Source organism: Dipodomys merriami, unplaced genomic scaffold, assembly GCF_024711535.1.
Source record: "Dipodomys merriami isolate MVZ:Mamm:240054 unplaced genomic scaffold, mDipMer1.0.p SCAF_36, whole genome shotgun sequence".
Taxonomy (NCBI): domain Eukaryota; kingdom Metazoa; phylum Chordata; class Mammalia; order Rodentia; family Heteromyidae; genus Dipodomys; species Dipodomys merriami.
Window position 1 is genome coordinate 9,567,696 of NW_027205159.1, and position 21,486 is coordinate 9,589,181.

At 42.1% G+C, this 21,486-nt stretch overlaps 1 protein-coding gene across 3 annotated transcripts; it reads left to right on the top strand.

The window, feature by feature from the left end:
* The first annotated feature begins 253 nt into the window (after positions 1 to 253).
* On the top strand, positions 254 to 16,534 carry LOC138804341 (sulfotransferase 1C2). 3 transcript variants are annotated; one of them, XM_069988637.1, is made up of 8 exons: positions 254 to 320; positions 2,101 to 2,273; positions 2,884 to 3,009; positions 8,587 to 8,684; positions 13,270 to 13,396; positions 13,845 to 13,939; positions 14,070 to 14,250; positions 16,179 to 16,534. In XM_069988637.1, exons 2-8 carry the CDS (start codon positions 2,123 to 2,125, stop codon positions 16,289 to 16,291), a joined length of 891 nt encoding a protein of 296 aa, XP_069844738.1. In that variant the 5' UTR covers positions 254 to 320; positions 2,101 to 2,122; the 3' UTR covers positions 16,292 to 16,534. The 3 variants fall into 3 exon arrangements, with proteins under 3 accessions (XP_069844738.1, XP_069844740.1, XP_069844739.1); XM_069988638.1 differs by lacking the exon at positions 254 to 320 and adding an exon at positions 419 to 1,052; XM_069988639.1 differs by lacking the exon at positions 2,101 to 2,273 and having other exon boundaries at positions 294 to 320.
* The last annotated feature ends 4,952 nt before the right edge of the window (positions 16,535 to 21,486 follow it).

Genomic DNA, 21,486 nt, shown 5'->3' on the forward strand with positions numbered 1-21,486 from the left:
AAAAGACCGCAGGGAAGCCAGGGTCCCAGATGCACAATCATGCACTCACCATAAGGTGATTGACAAGGGTAAGTGACAAGGTTTGTTTTTGTATAGTACAGACTCTGCTTGTAATGACTCCCATTGACTCCATGGACATGAGAACCTCTCAAAGTGCCTTCTGCCTGCTGAAGGTCATGGCCAACTGGCCTCATGGTAATTTGAGCCTCTAACAGTGTCATACCCAGGTAGCTCCACCCTACTTCCTTGGAATGTACTGTCCCTGCTCAGTGACCCTTTTGAAGGCACTGGAGCTGGTAGTTCTCAGCTAGAACTTGAAGGTAAGAATGGGTTTGTTTAAGTAATACTTTATGTAACTCTTTAGTGTATTTCTTCAATCTTTAGTCAAGTACGTGTTATTGTATAATTTGGTCAAGTCAAAAAACCTAAGGAACCAGAAAAAAAAAAGTCAGCAAAAATATATGTGTGGCTGGTTGCTACTGGTGGCTCATACCTGCAATCCTAGGTATTCAGGAGGCTGAGATCAGAGGATTACAGCTCACATCCAGCCTGGGGAAGGAAAATATGTAAGAGTTTTTCCTCCAGTTAACCCCCAAAAAGCCAGAAGCAGAGATACGGTTCACACCATAGAGTACTAGCCTTGGATGCAAAAGCTCAGAGACAGCACCCAGGTCCTGAGTTCAAGCTTGGGACCAGCATACACAAAAAAAAAAAAAAAAAAAAAGTGTTTTTAGATACGTGTAACCAAAGAACTTCTGCCTAGGTTAGATCTAGAAATCTAAGCTGTAGCTTCCAAAAGCTCTCCCTGCTCAAAATACCAACTCTCTTTTTCCCAGAAGCCTTTTTTCCTTCTCCCACCAGAACAAGTTGAACTTTGGCCTTGGCTACTTTGTGTGTGTGTATGTGTGTGTGTATGTGTGTGTGCGTGCATGTATGCCAGAACTGGAGCTTGAACTAAGAGCCTAGGCACGGTCTCTTGGCTGTCCCTTGAGGCTAGTACTCTACCACTTGAGCCACAGCTTCACTTTCAGCTAGTTGCTGCTTAACTGGAGGTAAGTCTCGTAGACTTACTTGCTCAGGCTGACTTTAAACTGTGATCCTCAGATCTCAGCTTCTTGCGTAGCTAGGATTACAGGCAGGAGCACCATCACCTGGCTCGGACTATTTTCTCTGTCTGTTGAGGATACTCTTTCCATCCTGAGCTTTCAACAACACATGCAATTCTTTTATGGCTAGAGAAGGTGAGCATTTCTTCATTGGCCTTTCTTATTTCCGCTTTAGAGAAGTCTCTCTTGAAGTCTTTAGCCCACTTATTAATGGGGCAATTGTTTCTTTGAGGATTTGTTGTTGAGAGATTTAATTTTTTTGAGTTCTACATATATTTTAGATATGAGACCCTTGTCCAATGTATGGCTAGTGAAGATCTTCTCCCAATCCATGGACTTTCTGTTGATCTTGCTCTAGGCAGACAAATCTGAGAGACTCTGATCTCCAGTTAACTAGCAAAAAGTCAGAAGTGAAGTTGAGCACAAATGAACAAAAAAGCCAAGCAAATGTTCAAAGCTGTGAGTTCAAGCCCCAGCACCAGCACACACACACACAAAAATACAAATATTGTATTAATTACTTTATTTTAATGCTTTTTTACTGTAAAAATACTGTACAGAGGGGTTACAGTTACATGAACAAGGTTATGAGTACATTTCTTATCAAGCATTGTCACCTCCTCCTCCTTTGTTTTTCCCCTATCATCCCTTATCTCCCACTTCTACAACTACACGCCTACCCCACCCCCACGCCCAAACATAGTGTTGTACATTTTATTATTTACTTATATAAAGCATCTCAAGGTCATAGATAGTAGAAGGTGAATGGTGGCTACCGTGAATTGATGGAGCGATGAGGAGTTAGTGTTTAACAGAGACAGAGTTCTGCTGGGAAAATTTTTTTTAAAAAGTTCTAGAGATGGATGCTGGTAATGGGGACACAACACTGTAAATATAACTAATGCCACTAAAGTAACTACATATCTACACATAGTTACAATGGTCAGTATCATATCGTGTGTAATTTACTGTAGTTTCTCTTCTCTTCCCATAGGGACCCTCCACCTGGAGACACTATGGCCCAAACCCCACAGTTGAGGAAAGAAATCGTAATAAGAGAGGTAGAGGGGGTTCCTCTGTTGCAGGCAGCAGTGGACAACTGGAGCCATATCCAGAACTTTCAGGCCAAGCCAGATGATCTCCTCATCTGTACCTACCCTAAATCAGGTGACTTTGGGACCTCCCTGTTGAGGCAGCATGCCTGAGCTGCTCAACTAAGTTAGATACCCCACTATGCAAGGAGCTGAGATCTGCAGATCAAGGTTCAAAGGCAGCTTGGACAGGAAAGTCCATGAGTCTCCTACCTCCTATTTATCACCAAAAAGCCAGAAGTGAAGTTGTGGCTAAAGTGTAGGGTACTAGCCACACACACACACACACACACACACACACACACACACACACACACACACACACACACACACACACACACACACACACACACACACACACACAATTAAACTTGCTCCTTGCAGTCCCCACTAATTCACACATGCTCAGATGCATGGTAACCTGGGTTTTCTGAGGACCAGAGAAGTAGTTCTGGAACCTTGCCTGCTGTCCTCTGCCAGGCACTGCTCTTGAGCAGCTGTGAGCTTTGCCTCTGCATTCTGCTCCTTGCAGAGACAGTTTTCTCCATTTGTCCTGGTTATCAGGACTCTGACCTAAAGGCAGATGGTAGTCACCAACTGCCTACTTGCCCCTTTGCTTGCTTAGAACATGCAGCAAAGATTACCTAGCAAGGTTTTGCTCCTCAACCCACCCCTGTGACCCTCAGGAACAACATGGATCCAGGAAATTGTGGATATGATTGAACAGAATGGGGATGTGGAGAAGTGCCAGCGCGCCCTCATTCATCATCGCCACCCTTTTATTGAGTGGGCAAAGCCGCCCCAGCCCTCAGGTGAGAATCTCTCCCACCCCCTGTAGCCTTCCTTCTTCTCCAGTCTCTATCCTCCCTGCCCCAACCCTTCTGTTTCTTTATCTCTCTTTTCCCCTCTACCCCTTCACCCAAAGTGAATCACCAAGTATTCTTACTTGGTGACATGGCTCAAGTAGTAGAGCAAGCAAGAAAGCCCAATTCTGTTAAAGGAAGGAAAAGAGGGAGGGGGTAGGAAAGGAGAGGAAGGAGGGAAAGAAGGAAGAAAGGAAGGAAGAAAGGAAGGAAAGAAGGAAGGAACGAAGGAAGGAACGAAGGAATGAAGGAAGGAAAGAAGGAAGGAACGAAGGAACAAAGGAAGGAACGAAGGAAGGAACGAAGGAACGAAGGAAGGAGGGAGGGAGGGAAGGAGGGAGGAAATGAGGGAGGAAAACTGGTCTGAGAGTTAGATTCTGCCTAGTTTTGGTTTTTTGTTCTTGTTGTTTGTTGTTTATTTATTTAGGTTTGGGGGTAATGCACACACACACACACACACACACACACACACACACACACACACACACACACCAATACTATAGCTTAAACTCAGGGTCTGGGCACTGTCCCTTCGCTGAAGGCCATCTCAGGTTACCACTTGAGCCACAGCTCCACTTCTGGCTTTTTGGTGGTTAATTGGAGATAAGAGTTTTATAGACTTTTCCTCCAGGTCTGGCTTTGATCTATGATCCTCAGATCCCAGCCTTTTCAGAAGCTAGGATTACAGAGTCTCTAACACCCAACTCTTGTTTTCTTGAGCATCTCTTCCTTAGTCATGTACAACTCCAGAATTCAGAGGTACAATGTACAGGTACAAATGTTATTTAAGAGCTATTTACACCCCCTGTTCTATCAGCACCCTACTTCCACAAAAGCCCATGCAGGGAGTGCCTGATCATTCACCTACACACACACACACACACACACACACACACACACACACACACACACATTGTTTACTCAGTAGAGAAGCTTTTTCAGGCAATGATTAACATGGAAGTTTTTCTCTTCATACAATAAAGAAAGAAAGAAAAGAGAAAGACTCACACTACAGGGCAAAAGAAACCAGCCTGGCTAAATGGCAGTTGTCAGAAGTGCTTTACCCAACAAGCATGGTTGGAAGATCTCCTTCCCTAAATTACAGCATTGCCCAGACCTGTGAGATAGGAACTTGGGACACCAATAACTGAAGCCATGAAAAGGCAAGTCTATACCCTTTCACTGGAGTCTGCAGCTCTTGAAGCAGTCCTGGACAGGCTGGTAGAGCCTTGCAAATGCCTAATACACCCACGCCTGATTTGTTGTGTGTAGCAGCTTACTACTTTCGAAACCCTTTAGCACCCTCTGACTTTGATAGCTCCTCCAGCTCTTAGAGATCCTTATTGGGAGGGTGGTCACCAGCTTTACAACCCAATGCCTGGTACTCTTTGTCTGTATACTATCCATGAGGGGCTGGCTCCACATCTCTGCTTGCTTAGCCGGGATCCACTCGCTGTGCAGTCAGGCTCTTCCATTTCATAACCTTGAGCATCAGGAAGGTACAAAAGTTAAAGATAAGCAAGGCTTAAATCCTGACTGTAGCAGGGCATCAGGGGCTCACACTTAACAATCCTAGCTACTCAGGAGACAGATCTGAGGAGCAGTTTGAAGCCAGCCCAGGCAAGGAAGTCAATGAGATTCTTATCTCCAATTTACTACAAGAAAGGCTCAAGTGATAGAGCACGAGCCTTGAGCAAAAACAAAAAACAAAAACAAAAACAAAAAACACCCAGGCCCTAAATTCAAGTCCCAGTACCAGCACCAAATGTGTGTTTGTATATGTGTATATGTGTGTATGTGTCCTGACTTCATGCCTCTCCATTTTACAGTATCATGGGTGACAAACTGCAATAGAATTAGCGGTTACCTCAGTGAAATGAATTCCATATATGTAAAACACGTAAAACAGTGGCTGGCACAAAGAAGAAACTCAGTGTTGGGTGTGATTGCCAAGGACCTCTGCATGCTCTCCAGCCTCAGGAGGGATGCCATGTGCTCCTTGAGCTTCTTCATTTTGTTCAAGACAGTAGGATCTCATGTTTGACGCCAACTGGGACTACATAGCAAGTTCAAGCTGGACCAAATGCCAAGACTTTGTCTCAAAAAGAGAGTGGCTCAGATCTGTGGTCCTAGCTACCTAGGAAGCAGAGATCAGGAGGGCTGCAGTCTGAGGCCAAACTGAGCAAAACAAATGAGTAAGACCTCTACCTCATCCAACAAGCCAGGCATGGTAGAGCCTATCTGTAATCTCAGCTATTTGTAAGTAGGAGGATTAAGGTCTGAGGCTATCTTACTCAAAATGCAAGACCTAAGCTGGGCACTGGTGGTTCATGCCCATAATCCTAGCTACTTAGGAGGCTGAGATCTGAAGATCACAGTTCAAAAGCAGCCTGGACAGGGAACTCTGTGAGACTTTATCTCCAACTGATTACCAAAAAATCCAGAAGTGAAGCTGTGGCTTCAAGTGGCAGAGTGCTAGCCTTGAGCATAAAAAACTCAAGGACAACGCCCAGGCCTGAGTTCAAACCCCAAAATAGGCACAAATAATAAAAATAAAAAAGCAAGACCCAATCTAAAAAATTAATTAAACCAAAAAGGGCTGGGATGTAATTCAATTGGTAAAAAATTGCCTAGCAAATGCAAGGTCCTGAGTTCAAACCCCAGAACACACACACATACATACATACACACATACACACACACGCACACACACACACACACACACACACACACACACACACACACACACAAAACATGAGAGAAGGAGGAAGAGGAAGAGAAAGACAGAGATTGGGGTAGGAGGGGAGGAGGGCTGAGCAAGATTTCTGATGAGATGTTCTTTGACAGTAAGGAGTAGAATGTCCAGATAGCCAGATGTGTAATTATCCAGTCAGCAAAAAAACAGATAAGGGCCTCGGGTCAACCTCAGCAGCTGTAAAAGTTTGACAAAGCACAGTGACCAATCATCCAGCTTGGCATGTCACAGAAACCTATGCAGCTCTTTATGAAACATAGTGCCTGTGTCTCAAGTGTAACAGTCTCAGGCTGGGGGACTTCCCAGATGCATAGGTGTCAGGTGAAAACTCAGCTAGGCAGAGGCCTTATCTCAGAGCAATAAGTCCCTGATAGAGAGATTAGGCCCCAGAGAGAGGAGCTGCTCTGACACAGATTCATACATGTGAGTCAAGGATCAAAAACACCATTGGAGGGCTCTGGAATGGGTGGACCTCATGCACGATGCTCATCAGCATCCATCCCAGGCCCCTTCCACTTCTGCCTAACTCCCACCTACAAAGTCATTGAGTAGGTTTGGAAAGACTTGCAAATGATGACTCAGTTCAACAAACTATGGGCCCTGGGCTGCTTGCAAAGCTTCATACCTTTAGTAATTTATGATCTCATAAAGACACGTGCAGACTAATTCATAATAATTACTGAATGTTTCCGACATTAGCACTGAGTGCTGTGGGTAGGGTGAGGGTCACATAGCCCGAGGATACTCTTAGAGAGGACAGTGCAAAAAAGCATCCAAACTAGGTGCCAGTGGCTCACATCTGTAATCCTAGCTACATAGTTCAAAGCCAACACATCAGGAAAGTCTATTAACTAAGTCTAATTAACAAGCAAAAATCCAGGAGTGGAACTGTGGCTCAAGTGGAAGAACTCCAGCCTTGAGCAAAAAGGATAAAGGACACACACGCCCACACACACACACACACACAAAAGCATCCACTACTATCATTGCTAAGTGCTTCCCTGTCTCTCCTGCCAGACTGCCAGTACTCTACATGGAGAAAAAAATAAAAGCTTGCTAATCTCCTACCCTGGGAAGACCACTGGCACAAAACTGAATGGAGTGATTTGTGTGTCTGTGATTCACACAGCCATAATCTATCTGGCTCCAATCCCAGGGCTAGGATATTAGTGATGAGGATCTTAGTGCAGATGATGAAAGTAAAAAAAAAAAAAAATGACTCCAAATGCCCCCTTGCTCCCTACCAATGAGGAAGCAGTGGGCTCTGAGACTGAGGTGTGCCCTTCCCAAGATCTTACACCCTGTGCTTCCCAAACCAGGGTTTGAGCATCTTAAGCCATGCAGGGGCTGCAGTGAGAAAATCAACAAGCCATTTTGGTTATGAATGAGGCAGAGAGGAAGAGAGAAGTAAACAGACATGAAACACTGGTAGGCTGCTTTATGAAGAGCCCCCAAGCCCACAAAAGCACTTTCTACTCTAGGGCTCTTAGGAAGAAAATGGTGGAGTTGGAGCTGGGCCAACAACAACAACAACACACACACACACACACAAGAGGACTGGTCAGGAGAGAACAGCTGCTGGCTTGATAACTTGGAAGGTGGCTGTAGTCAAAATGTGGACTTCTAGTTGGAAGACCAAGCCCTATTGAGGCCCTGGATCTTCACCACAGCAGGGCATGGAATCTTGTCCACAGAAGGAAGATGAGAGTCACCATATTGGGAAGAAATATCAACCTCAGAGAGACTCACCTGAGTCTTGGTCCACAGGCTAAGACTTTACCTTTGCCTTCTGTCTTCTGTATCTGCTGCTGTGTCTCCAATTGTTTTCATTTGTTTCTTTCTTGTGCTTCTCTAGCTCTATGATGGTTTTTTCCTCTCATGTGTACCTGATCTGCTCTTTAATTGAATTCACTTATAAAAGCAGTTTCCCAATCTTTTTAGTACTCATTGTTCCATATTCACAGTCATCATTTTCTTCTATTTCTTTGCACATTTTCACATAGTTATTTATATTCCGTGTCTATGGATGCAGGATTTTATTTCCCCTGGGCATTCATAGGGCAATTTCCTCACTTGTTTTGTAATTTTGTTAAGAGTTTCACTTTCACCAAACAGGAAGCTAGGTTCTGAGGATTATACTTTGAAGCCAGACAGACAGGAAAGTCCATGAGATTCTTATTTCCAATTTACCAGCAAAAAGCCAGAAGTGGGGTTGTGGCTCAAGTGGTAGAGTAGCAGCCTTGAGGGAAAATACCAAGCAAAAAATATCAAAAAAAAACAAAAAAAAGAGGCCTGAGTTCAAGTTCCAGAACTGGAAAAAAGAAATTAGTGGGATCTGGAGAGAGTGACTATAGTCAAGATGCACCATAAACATAAACAGACATGTTAAATTATGATGGCTTTGTATAACAATTGGAAGATGTGTGTATGTGCAGTGTCCCTTAGCTTTTTCACTCAATACTGGTGCTTTACCACTTTAACTAGAACTCCACTTCTGACTTTTGGCTGGTTAATTGAAGGCAAAAGTCTCATGGACTTTCCTGCCTAGGTTGGCCTCAAACTGTGGTCCTCAGAGCTCAGCCTTCTTTGTAACTAAAACTACAGATGTGAGCAACTTGTGCCTGGCTTGAAGGTAATATATTTATAATTTTTAAAAAGGAAAAGAAGAAAAAAAAGATGGGCATCCAATAGGATGCTCTGAACAGACTATGGAGCCAAAGTCCCCCAGTACTTTTAACCATGCAGATATTTTCTACTGACTTGTGTTAAAGGGGTGGAAAAAGCAAATGCAATGCCCTCTCCACGGATACTAAAGACTCACCTGTCCACTCAGTTGCTGCCACCGTCTTTCTGGGAAAACAACTGCAAGGTAAGATGGCAGCTTTCTAGGGGAAAAGAAAGCCTACTGAGAACAAGTCCTGAAAACCCCAGCTCACAATGTCCTCATTTTTACCTCTCCACTACCTCTTGGGGGTGGGCAGCATATCAGCACTAACAAAAATTAAACCCCACATTCAGAATGATGCTCACCTTCATGGCCTCAAACAAGATAGGAAAGCAGAATCCACACAGAGTTGTTGCAGATAACAAGGAACAGGAGACACTTGGCTAAGACTCTGGGCTCTTTATTTATCATGGGACCTTATTTATCATATGCTTTATAATGTTCCAGGAAAGGGTGACCAGCCCCTAGGGGAGCAAGGGCCCAGGAAGACCTGCCAGTCTTACTTGGAGGGACATTATTTCCTCAGAGGTTGGAAAGGAGAGGACAGAACTTACAAGATAAATTCTGGGGAGGGGCTGGGAAGGTGGCTCAGTGGTAGAGCACTTGCCTTGCATGCCTGAGGCCCTGGGTTCGATTCCTCAACACCACATAAGAAAAAAGCCGGAAGTGGCACTGTGGCTCAAGTGGTAGAGCGCTAGCCTTAAGCTGAAGAGCTGAGGGACAGCGCCCAGGCCCAGAGTTCAGGCCCCATGACCAGACCAAAAAAAAAAAAAAAAAGATAAATTCTGGGGAAAGGAGTATAGTTAGGAAAACTCACATGAGCAAAGGACTTGATTCTTCTTGTTAAAGCTAATTAAAGAGATGAGAACTTCTGTTTCCAGGGTTATGGAAAACCAAATATCCTGAAATCATTTCATATACTAATAAGTGCTGCATGACACATAACAAGTGTCCTCTTAAAAGGCATGACTGAAATAAAAATTAAGTATAGAAAGTCCCTAAGCTCCAAAAATGAAGAAAGATGGGAAACTTAGAGAAGCTAACTGATGCTGGAGCTGTTTTGCTGGGGGATGATGACCTAGATAATACACACAAGGTCAGAGCCTAGTACACAAGAAACCAAAAGAAATGTTAGTGCTATGGCTCACACTTATAATCTTAGCTACTCAGAGACTGAGATCTGAAGACTATAGTTTGAAACCAGCCTGGGCAGACAAATCCTAATGACTCTCCCATTAACCAGCAAAATACCAGAAGTGGAAGTGTAGGTGGTAGAGCATCAGCCTTGAGTGAAAAAGCCAACCAAGAATGAAAGGAAAAAATAAAATAAAATAGATAGATGAAAGAAAAGAAACCAGAGAGGAGGGAGGAATAGAAGGGCTACACTTGATGGATAGACAGAGGAAGCAAAGGACACCCCAGACAGCCTCTGTTTGAATTGGCTATCAGCTCCCTGAAGATGTAGCTACAGGCCTCCTCACCTAAAGGTTTGACATTCAAACTGGCACTCCCTACATTGTCCAAGAAACTACAGCTGACCTGTCAGTATAAGGTGATGTTCACCGCTGGTATCTCCAGGATACCCTGGCAAACACACACAGGTCCTCTCTGAAAGAACATCTCAATGCTACACAGGTCTCCCAGGATTCATACTTGAGATATGACCACCCCACACTACAAAAACACAAAGGAATGAGCCACCATGAGAGAGAGTCTGCAGAAAGAATACACAGCATTTAGACCTTAAGAATTTCAGATAACAAAATTAGCCAGGTATTGAAATAAATAAAATGTTCAATTATATAAAGTAATAAAAGGCTGCCAGGCAACGGTGGCTCATACCTATAATCCTAGCTACTCAGAAGGCTGTTACCTGAGGATGACAGATCAAAGCCATCCCAGGTAGGAAAGTCCATGAGACTCTTATCTACAATTAATCACAGAAAAGGCCAGAAGTAGTGCCTTGGCTCAAGTGGTAGAGTGCTAGCCTTGAGAGAAAATTGCTCAGGGACAGCACCCAGACCTAAAATTCAAGCCCCAGGACTAGCAAAATAATAATAATAATTAATAATAATAATAATGTGAACACTGAAACAAAAATAAAGGAATTGGAAAGATACTATTAACACAAAAACTGGGTGTGCAGGTACTGGGGCTTGAACTCTGACACAAGGCACTGCCCCTTAGCTTTTTCACTCAAGGTTGGTTCTCTAAGACTTGAGCCACAGCTCTACTTCTGGCTTTTTGCTGCTTAATTGCAGACAAGATTCTCACAGACTTTCCTGCTCAAACTGCCTTTGAACCATGATCCTCAAATTCCAACCTTCTGAGTAGCTAGGACTACAGGCATGAGCCACCAGTGTCCAGCTCAAAAAAAGAAAAAGAAAAATTAATGAGTTTTCAATAGCAGAAAATGCAAACACTGAAAATTAATAATGAAGAGTACACAACATGTAGAATAGATACAGCTGGATAGGGAATTCATGAACTTAGACAAGAGATAGCATGGAAGCTTGAAAAGAAAGAAAATTTTTGTGAAAGAGGTAAGAAATATGAGGAGCAAAAAGAAATCTTCAAAATGTCAACAACAATGAAATGAGGGACAACTTGAAGTTAAAAAGTCTAAGAATCGGGCTGGGAAGGTGGCTCAGTGGTAGAGCGCTTGCCTTGCATGTATGAGGCCTTGGGTTCAATTCCTCAGCACCACATAAGCAAAAAGAAAAAAGCCGGAAGTGGCGCTGTGGTTCAAGTGGTAGAGCACTAGCCTTGAGCTGAAGAGCTGAGGGACAGTGCCCAGGCCCAAAGTTCAGGCCCCACGACCGGACCCCCCCCCAAAAAAAAGTCTAAGAATCAGGTGGATTTTTTTTCATCAACATTTTATTTTAACTTTCTCATTGGAACTTAGTATCTTGGTGAGTTGGAGATAGGACTTAGAGGATGGTAATAAATGTCTTCTAGAGCAAAACTCCTCAATCTCAGCATTTGTTTAAAGGGACTTGGGATTGATTGTCATGGAAAAAGAGGTTTGTGTTGACAGAATCCTAGAAACAGGAGATGCAGCAAAACACAGAGAAATCCCAGGGTTGGTCAGGAGGCAGAGAGAGTGAACGGACAATGTACACAAAAGCTTTTATTGTATTTCTGATGGAAGGAACTGGAGAGTGGGATAAGCTTCTCCAGGTTGGCTGGCTGGAATAATTTCAGCAGGCCCTGAGGCATAGAGCTGTGCCTAGTCATCTGCCACTTGGTCCTGAGTTGAGTGGACACATGGATAGAGACAACTTGAAGGCCTCCTAAAAGAGGTGCTTAAACTGTAGGCTCTGGATTGGCTCATTTGCATCTTTACTGTTTCCAGAACTGAGCTATTTTTCAAAGGAACAAGTAGAGTCAGCAAGGCTCCAAAGTGTCAAAGTGTCAGAATACTACAATGGTGTTATAGCTCAGTTGTTACACCACCTGCCTAGTAAACAAGCACAAGACTCCTAATGCAAAATTCAGTACTGTCAATAATTAAATAACTTTAAAAAGAAGCCACTTTGGGACTGATGCTGAAAATGTGAGCTAAGTAACTATTTTGTAACAGTAAGGTTAGACTTAGTCAAAGTGACAGACAGCAAAGAAAAAAAAATGTGAAGTTGTAGTCAAAGTGAAACCTAAAGAGATGCTTTGCCAAATGCAAAGTAACAGTTAAAGGTAGAGAAAGCCAAGTCCCGGTGGCTCAAGCCTGTAAACCTAGCTACTCAGGAGGCTGAGATCTGAGGATGAAGGTTCAAAGCCAGCCCAGGTAAGAAAGTCCATGAGACTCCTATCTCCAATTAACCACCAGAAAACTGTAAATGGCACTGTGGCTCAAGAGATAGAGCCTTAGCCTTGAGCTGAAGAGCTGAGGGACAGCACCCAGGCCCAGAGTTCAGGCCCCACAACCAACTAAAAAAAAATTAATAATTAAAAGAAATTGACCAGCCGTCAATGGCTCACACTTGCAATCCTAGTTATACAAGAAGCTGAGATCTGAGGATCCCCATATGAAGCTAGCTGGAGCAGGAAAGTCCATTTGATTCTTATCTCCAGATAACCAGCAAATAGCCAGAAGTGGAGGTGTGACTCAAACAGCAGGACAAAAAAAAAAAGCCAAGCAAGAGTGACAGACCTGTGTTCAAGTTCCAGCACCAGCACAAAAAGAAGGGGAGAGAAGAATTGCCAGAACGAAGTTTTTAATTGCCATGAGGAGAAGTTCTCAATTTCAAATTATTGTCAGTTATATTTAGATTGCTGCATAATCTGCTGCGTGTTTCCTTGCCATTCATGTTGTAAGATCCGTCTCTTGGGAAACAATGCCTAGAAAGCTAGGATTACAAGCATAAGCCACCAGCACCTAGCTTGGCACAAACTGTTAACCAGTTTGGCAATCCTACTTCTCCAAGATGAGGAGAAAGCTTACCAACACTTAGATGGCAGTTTCTTGGTGAAATAACAAGTCATCATTTCTAAAGGAAAATTTTGCTCCTGATACCAAAGAAGAAATCAGGAACCAAGCTAGTTGACTACTGAACAAATAGGACTGCGTTGAAAAGAGAGCAGAATTGGCAGATACAAGGCCAAGTTTGTTGCTAGAACAGAAGAGCCAAGTGGATGTTACAGCCACTCTCAGTAGGAATCAACCCAAGTGAATTCTGTGAAAATCTATTTTTACTACCATCCTTTACCCACCTCTCTTCTTACCCCATAGTTCCTTTATGTAGCTCGGAATGCCAAAGACTGCATGGTTTCCTACTACCATTTCCAAAAGATGAATCAAGGGCTCCCTGAACCTGGTACGTGGGAAGAGTATTTTGAAACCTTCATCAATGGAAAAGGTAAGGGGAAAAAATACTTCTTATCTCTGTTAGTATTCTGTTGCTATGACAAATACCTGAGAAAACCATTTAAAAGAACAAGGATGTATTCTGGCTCCACATTCAGAAGGAGCTGGCTGGCTCCTTTGCTCAGGAGCTGAGGTGGAGCAGAACATCATGATCTGAGAGTGTGATGGAGCAAAGCTACTTCTTTGGCAGCCCAAAAACAGAGAGAGAAGAAAGGGGCCAAGGCACAATCCTAGGACCTACTATCTCCATTCAGTATGAACTCATCTTTGGGTTAACCCATGGATAGGGTGATCCTCTCATCACCCCATTGCTTCTCAATAGCACAAATAAAGAATTATTTAGCTCAAATTATCAGTAATGCCAGGCTCTAGTGGCTCAAGCCTAGTTACTTGGGAGACTGTATAATCTCTGTATAGATGTCCTTTCTTGTCTGTTGCAGTGGTTTGGGGATCCTGGTTTGACCATGTGAAAGGATGGTGGGAGATTAAAGACAGATACCAGATCCTGTTCCTCTTTTATGAGGATATAAAGAGGGTGAGTAATAACCACTTCAGAGCGGGTAAAGAAGCCAGATCTGTTTCAGGGTTGGCCTTTTTGGAGGGACAGAGATAAAAACATGTCTTTCTGAAACTCTCTTTCCAATGCAATGTCACCCTCGCCACAGGACCCAAAGCATGAAATTCAGAAGGTAATTAAGTTCATGGGAAAGAATTTGGATGAAACAGTGCTGAATACAATTGTCCAGGAGACAGCATTTGAGAAAATGAAAGAAAATCCCATGACAAATCGTTCTACAGTCCCCAAATCTATGATGGACCAGTCCATTTCACCCTTCATGAGGAAAGGTTTGTGGGGCCTTTTTATCAAATACTCCACTTTTCTAGTAACCTATTGCCAAGAGGATGTACAGTCTGATTAATGTAAAGACAACACCTTTTAATTATTTATGTCTGTTTCTAACAAGGTGGAGGACTTGAGGCCAATGTAGATGAGAGATGAGAGGTCCACAAACAACAGAAGTTATGCAGTCCATTGATAACTGAGGGCAAAGCTACCATTGTCTAGATCTCACTAGGAACCCTCAACTATAGTATCTGGGGCCTCAGCAACAAGAGCCTATGGGTCTACTTACAGTCCCATCTACTGTCCATATCGATGCCTGCTTTCCTCCACTCTACCTTATTGTATTGTTTTTCTACTTTAGAGTTTCTGCTGCCTCGATTTCTTGACCTCGACCCTTAACCAAATCTTCTCACCATCATGATTCTTAACAATAATGTTCTTCCGCTCTCTCCCTCTCCCTCTCTCTTTTCCTCTCCCTCTCTCTCCCTCCCTCCCTCCCCCACCTCTCTCCTGCCAGTACTACTTGGGCTTAAACTCGGGACCTGGGAATTGTTTCTTAACTTTTTGCTCAAGGCTGGCACTCTACTAGTTGAGCCACAGCTCTACTTCCACTTGGTTAACTGGAGACAAGAGTCTCACAGACTTCCCTGCCTGGGCTGGTTTTTCAACTGTGATCATCAGATCTCAGACTCCTGAGTAGCTAGGATTACAGGCGTGAGCCAGAAATAGCAACAAGCGGCCTGCCTCCTTCACATAATATTTCTTAGCTCTTGTTTCCAAAAGTAGGAGTTTTAGTTGGCCAAGAAAATGTTTTATACAGGAGAAAAAAACACTTCACAATTTTTGTTTTAAAAGTATGAGAGGGAGGAGCTGGGAAGGTGGCTCAGTGGTAGAGCACTTGCCTTCCATGCTTGAGGCCTTGGGTTCAATTCCTCAGCACCACATAAGCAAAAAGAAAAAAACCGGAAGTGGCGCTGTGGCTCAAGTTGTAGAGCGCTAGCCTTGAGCTGAAGAGCTGAGAGACAGCGCCCCATGACTGGACCCCCCCCCCCAAAAAAAAAGTATGAGAGAGAAAATGGAAGAGGGAAGATGTTAAAAAAAAAAAAAAACTACACCTTATCTGATTTATATAACTGTAACCCCTGTGATCACCTCTATAGTAACAATTTAAAATTTTTAAAGTAATATACTAAATAATTATGAAAATTAAAGCAATACAGGATTATATGCTTATAAATAAAGATTTCCAAAAATATCCCACTATAAAAAAGTTAGCTAGGGCAGGGAAGGTGGCTTAGTGGTAGAGCGCTTGCCTTGCATGCCTGAGGCCCTGGGTTCGATTCCTCAGCACCACATAAGCAAAAAGAAAAAAGCCGGAAGTGGTGCTGTGTCTCAAGTGGTAGAGCGCTAGCCTTGAGCTGAAGAGCTGAGGGACAGCACCCAGGCCCAGAGTTCAGGCCCCATGACCGGACTTCCCCCCCGCCCTCCAAAAAAAGAAGTTAGCTACCAACAGCATAGAGTTATCTTCCTGTCTGTTTCATAAACAACTTCTCTTTCTCACAACAGTGGACTCTGGTTTTCATGCCAGTTTATAACATCTTTCTTCTAATTTTTTACCCATAATTGAATTTATTTCTCTGCAATTTCCAATCTATGCACATCAAGCCATGCTTCTGAAACAAATCAAACAATTCTGCTTCTCTTCAGCTAAAAATGCATCCAGGTAAGGCTAAGTTGTACCATGTCACCAGCTCCCTTGCATCTGCCTGATTTAGAAGTCTGTACCTCTGCACCCAGCCCACTATGGCTGCTTCTCACAGAAAGCTTCAGTGCCCTTCAAAGGGGAGTCAGGTGGACTTCATAGTCTACTCAAGGCCTCTAGGTCTGTCAGTCAGAGACTAATGCTTCTGTCTGGGATTCTGTCTTTTAGGAATGGTTGGTGACTGGAAAAACCACTTCACTGTGTCCCAGAATGAGAGATTTGACGAAATCTACAAGAGAAAGATGGAAGGAACTTCCATAAAGTTCTGCCTGGAACTCTAAGCAGGACTTAAATTTTAAAAACAGAATTTATGCAGAGGCTTCCTTCAGTCCTCAGTCCTAGCTGAAAGAATGTCTGCAAAAGCTCATTGTAAATGTACATGGTTTAGGTACAAAATGTTTCTGTGATTAACAATATGTCACACAGTAAAGCAGCCATGTCAAATACCTATTTTCTCCAATCTTCTTTGCAAAAACAAACAGCTTAATAGAAAAAAAAAACAGCTTAATAAACTAAATAAAGACTTTAACACATTAAGGACATTTTTAATCTTTATTCTTCTAGAAATCCCTATTCTTCTCATCTATACTATAATAATATGTTGACTGCAAGTACACAAATATTAGATTACATCTATATTAATAACATGGCATTTCTGGTGTCGCAGTTACACCACACAATGCCAGTCTAGGCTTGATCCAGAGTTCTGTCTGCCTATAATGGGAAGAGATACTTTGGGGGCCCCTCTCAGAGGAAGCAGCCCAAGAGAGCCTGTTCTGAGCACTCTGGGCTGAGAAGGCAGGACATAAAGGAAGTATCAGAATCCAAACCTCACTAAGGGATTTCTGGTGCTGGTCATGCAGGAAACAGAAAGTGTGAGGATGGCTTTTGGGAATTTGACTTATATTCTGGCAAAGGCAGAAAGATAGGACTGGTATCAACAAGATCAACTTACAATAAATTCCAGGGAGATCTCCAATAGTGTAATTCCTTAGAAAAGCAAAATCTAAGTCCAGCAAAATAAGACACCAAGAATTGGATACTTCAAAAGAGTTGGGGTAGGGGCAAGAGGAAAGGGGTAGATGAATGAAGAGGATAGTGGGGAGAATGTAGCAAGAATCCAATGTGAACTGGGATGGTGGCTTGGTGGTAGCATGCTTGCCTACCATGCATGAAGCCCTGGGTTCAATTCCTCAGTAACATAATAACAGAAAAAGCTGGAAGTGGTACTGTTTTTCAAGTGGTAGAGTGCTAGCCTTGAGCCAAAGAAGCTCAGGGATAGTGCCCAAGCCCTGAGTTCAAGTCCCAGGACTGCAAAAAAAAATCCAATGTGTGTGTGTGTGTGTGTGTGTGTGTGTGTGTGTGTGTGTGTGTGTCTGTGTGTGTGTCTGTGTGTGTGCATGTGTATCCTTCAAAATTAAGAAGAATGAGGGGAGAGGGAGGTGGGGGGGATGGATGAGAATATTGAAAGAGGTGGCATTGATCTAGACATATTACATTTATAAATTGTTTTGTTGAATGACAACTCTTTTTTACAACTATTTAATAGTAGAAAACAAAGATAATAGAAATTTTAAACTGAGAAAAATATACAAAAACAACAAAAAATGTCAACTTGTGTACACAATTGAGACTTTGTATCCAATGCCATCCCCTCGGTGGCACCTGGCATTCTTCTTACCCAGTTCACATATTTGCCACAGTTGTAGCTCTGTTGCTCAGTACTTGTCAATTCATCAATATCACCCACTAGGTTGTAAATTCCTTACATCTATGACTTACTCATCATCTTATACTTAGTGCATGATATGTAGCATATACCAGAAAGAACTTGTTGCATGGGTGAATGAAGGCAGGCAGGTGCGTCTTAAATCACAAATTCCCAACTTTGACTCGTTTCCTTTAGTTCAAAGAGTTCACCTTGGGATAGGAATTAGATGATACATTATCCAAGATAGAATCTCATTGTTTTTGCTGTTTTTCTGTTTTGTTTTATGGCATTTTTGTGCTGGCACTGGAGCTTGAACTCAGGGCCCCACATTCTTGCTTAGCTTTTCTATTCAAGGCTGGCCCCCAGCCAACTGTGTCACAGCTCCACTTTTAGATTTCTGCTGTTTAATTGAGATTTGAGTCTCACAGTCTTTTCTGCGTGGGCTGGCTTTGAACTGTGGTCTTTAGATCTCAGCCTCCTGATTACAAGTGTGAGCCACCAACTCCCTGCTTCGCGTTGCTTCTTAACACGGTTATAGTTTGGATGTGGTGTCTCCTAAAGGTCCAAGGATTGGGCAGCATCATGGTCTAGAGTGAAGTGATAGAGAAATTCCTTTTTTTTGTTTTGTTTTGTTTTGGGAAGGGGGGTCCAGTTGTGGGGCCTGAACTCTGGGCCTGGGTGCTGTCCCTCAGCTCTTCAGCTCAAGGCTAGCACTCTACTGCTTGAGCCACAGCGCCACTTCCGGCTTTTTGCTTTTTGCTTATGTGGTGCTGAGGAATCGAACCCAGGGTCTCATGCATGCAAGGCAAGTGCTCTACCACTGAGCCACCTTCCCAGTCCGAGAAATTCCTAGTAGAATCCACTGGCGCTTGCCCTTGAGAAGGACAGTGACCCAGCTTCTTCCACTTCCTTTCTCATTTATGAGGTGAGCGATTTTGCTCCACTATGTCATAAGATCTAAAAAGCAGTGTGTCTACAGATCATAAATTAGAAGCTCCAAGACTGTTATCCAAAAGAAGCCCTTCCTCTTATAAGTTGATCATCTCTAAGGTGTTCGTTATATTGACAGAAAGCTGTCTAACACAATCATCTTGTACCGGCAATTCTAAACAATGACAGTTTTAAGATACTCCTCCCTGGGCTAACTACAATTGTTGATTACTAGTGAATTTTAACAACATGTATGTAAGTTCAAGTTAGCACACTCATGTTTTTAAAAAAATCTTCATTGCATAACTCTAACCCGCCATAACTCTAAGCAGAGGTAGCTACACCTGCTTCCTTCCAAGGTTAAGTTCATAGCAGTCCTGGATCACTAGAGTTCAGTTCAGGTACAACCTGTATCTCTAACATTTAGTGACTGAATATTCAGTAGATTCAGTATTCACAGTAGATTTCAGATAAACAGTAGTGACACAATGATTGTAAAGACAAAGACACAAATTTGACTTTCTTCTCTCTGACTGTTTGGAGTTCTCATTTGTATTCAGAATTTAAAATAGCAACATGTGAAAAATTATGAAATGCAAGGCATATTATACTCGTTTTGGCAGAGTTGTATTCATATATGAAATAGTCCACTTATTTTAAGGGACAGCCTTACAATGAAAACTTAGTATCTTTTCTAATTGTTAATCTAATTTTAATTGTTGTTTTAAAATTCAATAATTAATCAAGAAAGTGAAATGTTACATCACGAATATAATTATCTGATTTATGCTTTTTATCCACGTTTTAATTTTGCTAGCATTGATTCATTGTGATTTTTAATGGTATGAATCCATACATAAGACTCCTGTGCTTCTTACTATCCATTATTATTTGTTTTAATTTATTTAATTAATAATGAATCGTTGTGTTGTATAACAAACATAAGTGGTAAAACACAGTCTACTATAGAGTCAGATATGGTCCCAATGCACAATATGTATTCTAGATGACTGATTGGTTGGTTGGTTGGTTGGTTGGTTGGTTGGTTGATTGGTTGGGTAGATGGGTGGGTGGATTGGTAAAATTCACTTCATTTAGTATCATCATGGTGAGTAAGAGACTGTGGTAATGAGGTGTTTCAAGGTGGACTCAGCATACATTGGATGGATGGATGGATGGATGGATGGATGGATGGATGGATGGATGGATGGATGGATTGACTAATAGGTAGTAGATTGATTGATGTAAATTAGTAAGGTAGATTGGTAGTACAGGAAAAAAAAGTGTATATACATGAGAAATTGAGACATCTAATGGACAAGCATAATCTGGTCACTGTTCCTTTGCCATAAAAGCAATGGAGTTATTCTGCAGATCATGTGATGTCTTCACTCAGAAGGATAGCCCAGAAAGCCCACACCTGGGAATATTGAACAGCTTGACATGCTATAATCTCAAGGCAGGTTATGGATAAAACCAGAAAAACTTTAGCCATTCAAATAATCCCATTAAAGTTTACAAACAAGTAAGATTTATCATAATTTAGTCTAGTACACTTTGAAGTTAGTGGTATTTTGGTTCAGGTGAAAATACAAGTAAAAGGAAAAAGAAAATATGAGAAGTAGAAAGAAATATCATGGTTATCAGGAGAAATCTTAGTGGTATATTTTAGGGCATTTGCTAGAGGCAAGATATGTAAGAAATTAGAGCACTCACTTTCCATCCATTGTAAACTAAATAAAGAACCTGAGAAGCTGTCTCATTGGGAAGAAAAAAATGCATAACCAAGAACAGACAACTACACTGTCTTCTAGACAGTCTCTGTAGTAGGTTCAGCAGCTAGCAATAAAGAATGAGAAGACAGAAGGGAGGTATGGGGGTCTATGGCTGGGCCTGAGGCTCAGAGAAGCATCTGGGTATGGAACTGAAAAGGCAGGGGTTTAGATGAGTATATTGCTCTTTACCACTAGGGGGCATCTTTGACTAGATTATCTTCCCCTCAGGCCTTCCATTACATCCCAGAGAAGCAGTTTGGTGTTTTGCCTTCTCATTGAGTTACTGTAGGCATTAGTAAGGCATTGCATATAAAGCTCCTGGCCAATATTATGGGCTTTGCCTAAGTTGGTGGTATTGTCGTAAGTGTTTTGACCATCAAAGAAAATCAAATGTGCTGGAAATAATTTCGATTAAGAGCTGACAGACCTCAGTTTGAAACTAGCTCTTATAAAGCCTATTTTGCATTTGGGAAGTTACTTGTCCCATTTTAAAATAATAGCATTTTGTTTTTTCTCTTCCCCTCCCTGAGCTGGAGAAGTGTATATACAAGACGCAGGGCACCAACATCAAATACAGTGGGAGAAGAGGAATACATTATACCGTGGGAGAAGAAGATACAAAAAGCAAAATAATCACATGGTACCTTATAAATATGTTAGAAACAATAGCAAGAAAGAAAATAACCACTTGTGTCCCTATCTTGGGGTTCATTTCCCTTAACATCATCTTATCTGGTCATATGAATATAGCTTTTGACCTCTTCTGCTTGTCCCAGACATAGCCTAGTTGTTGCAAATAAGGGAAACCATGGGACCTATGTTTCTTTGGGCCTGGCTTACTTGACTTAATTTAATTTTTTCCAAGTCTTTCCATTTCTTAACAAATGGAGTGATGTCATTCTTTCTGATGGAGGAATAGAATTCCATTATATATATATATGTATGTATATATATATGTATATATATATATATACATACATATATATAGCACATTTTCTTGATCCATTCATCTACTGAGGGGTAAATAATGCTGCAATAAACATAGTCATGCTGGTAGCTT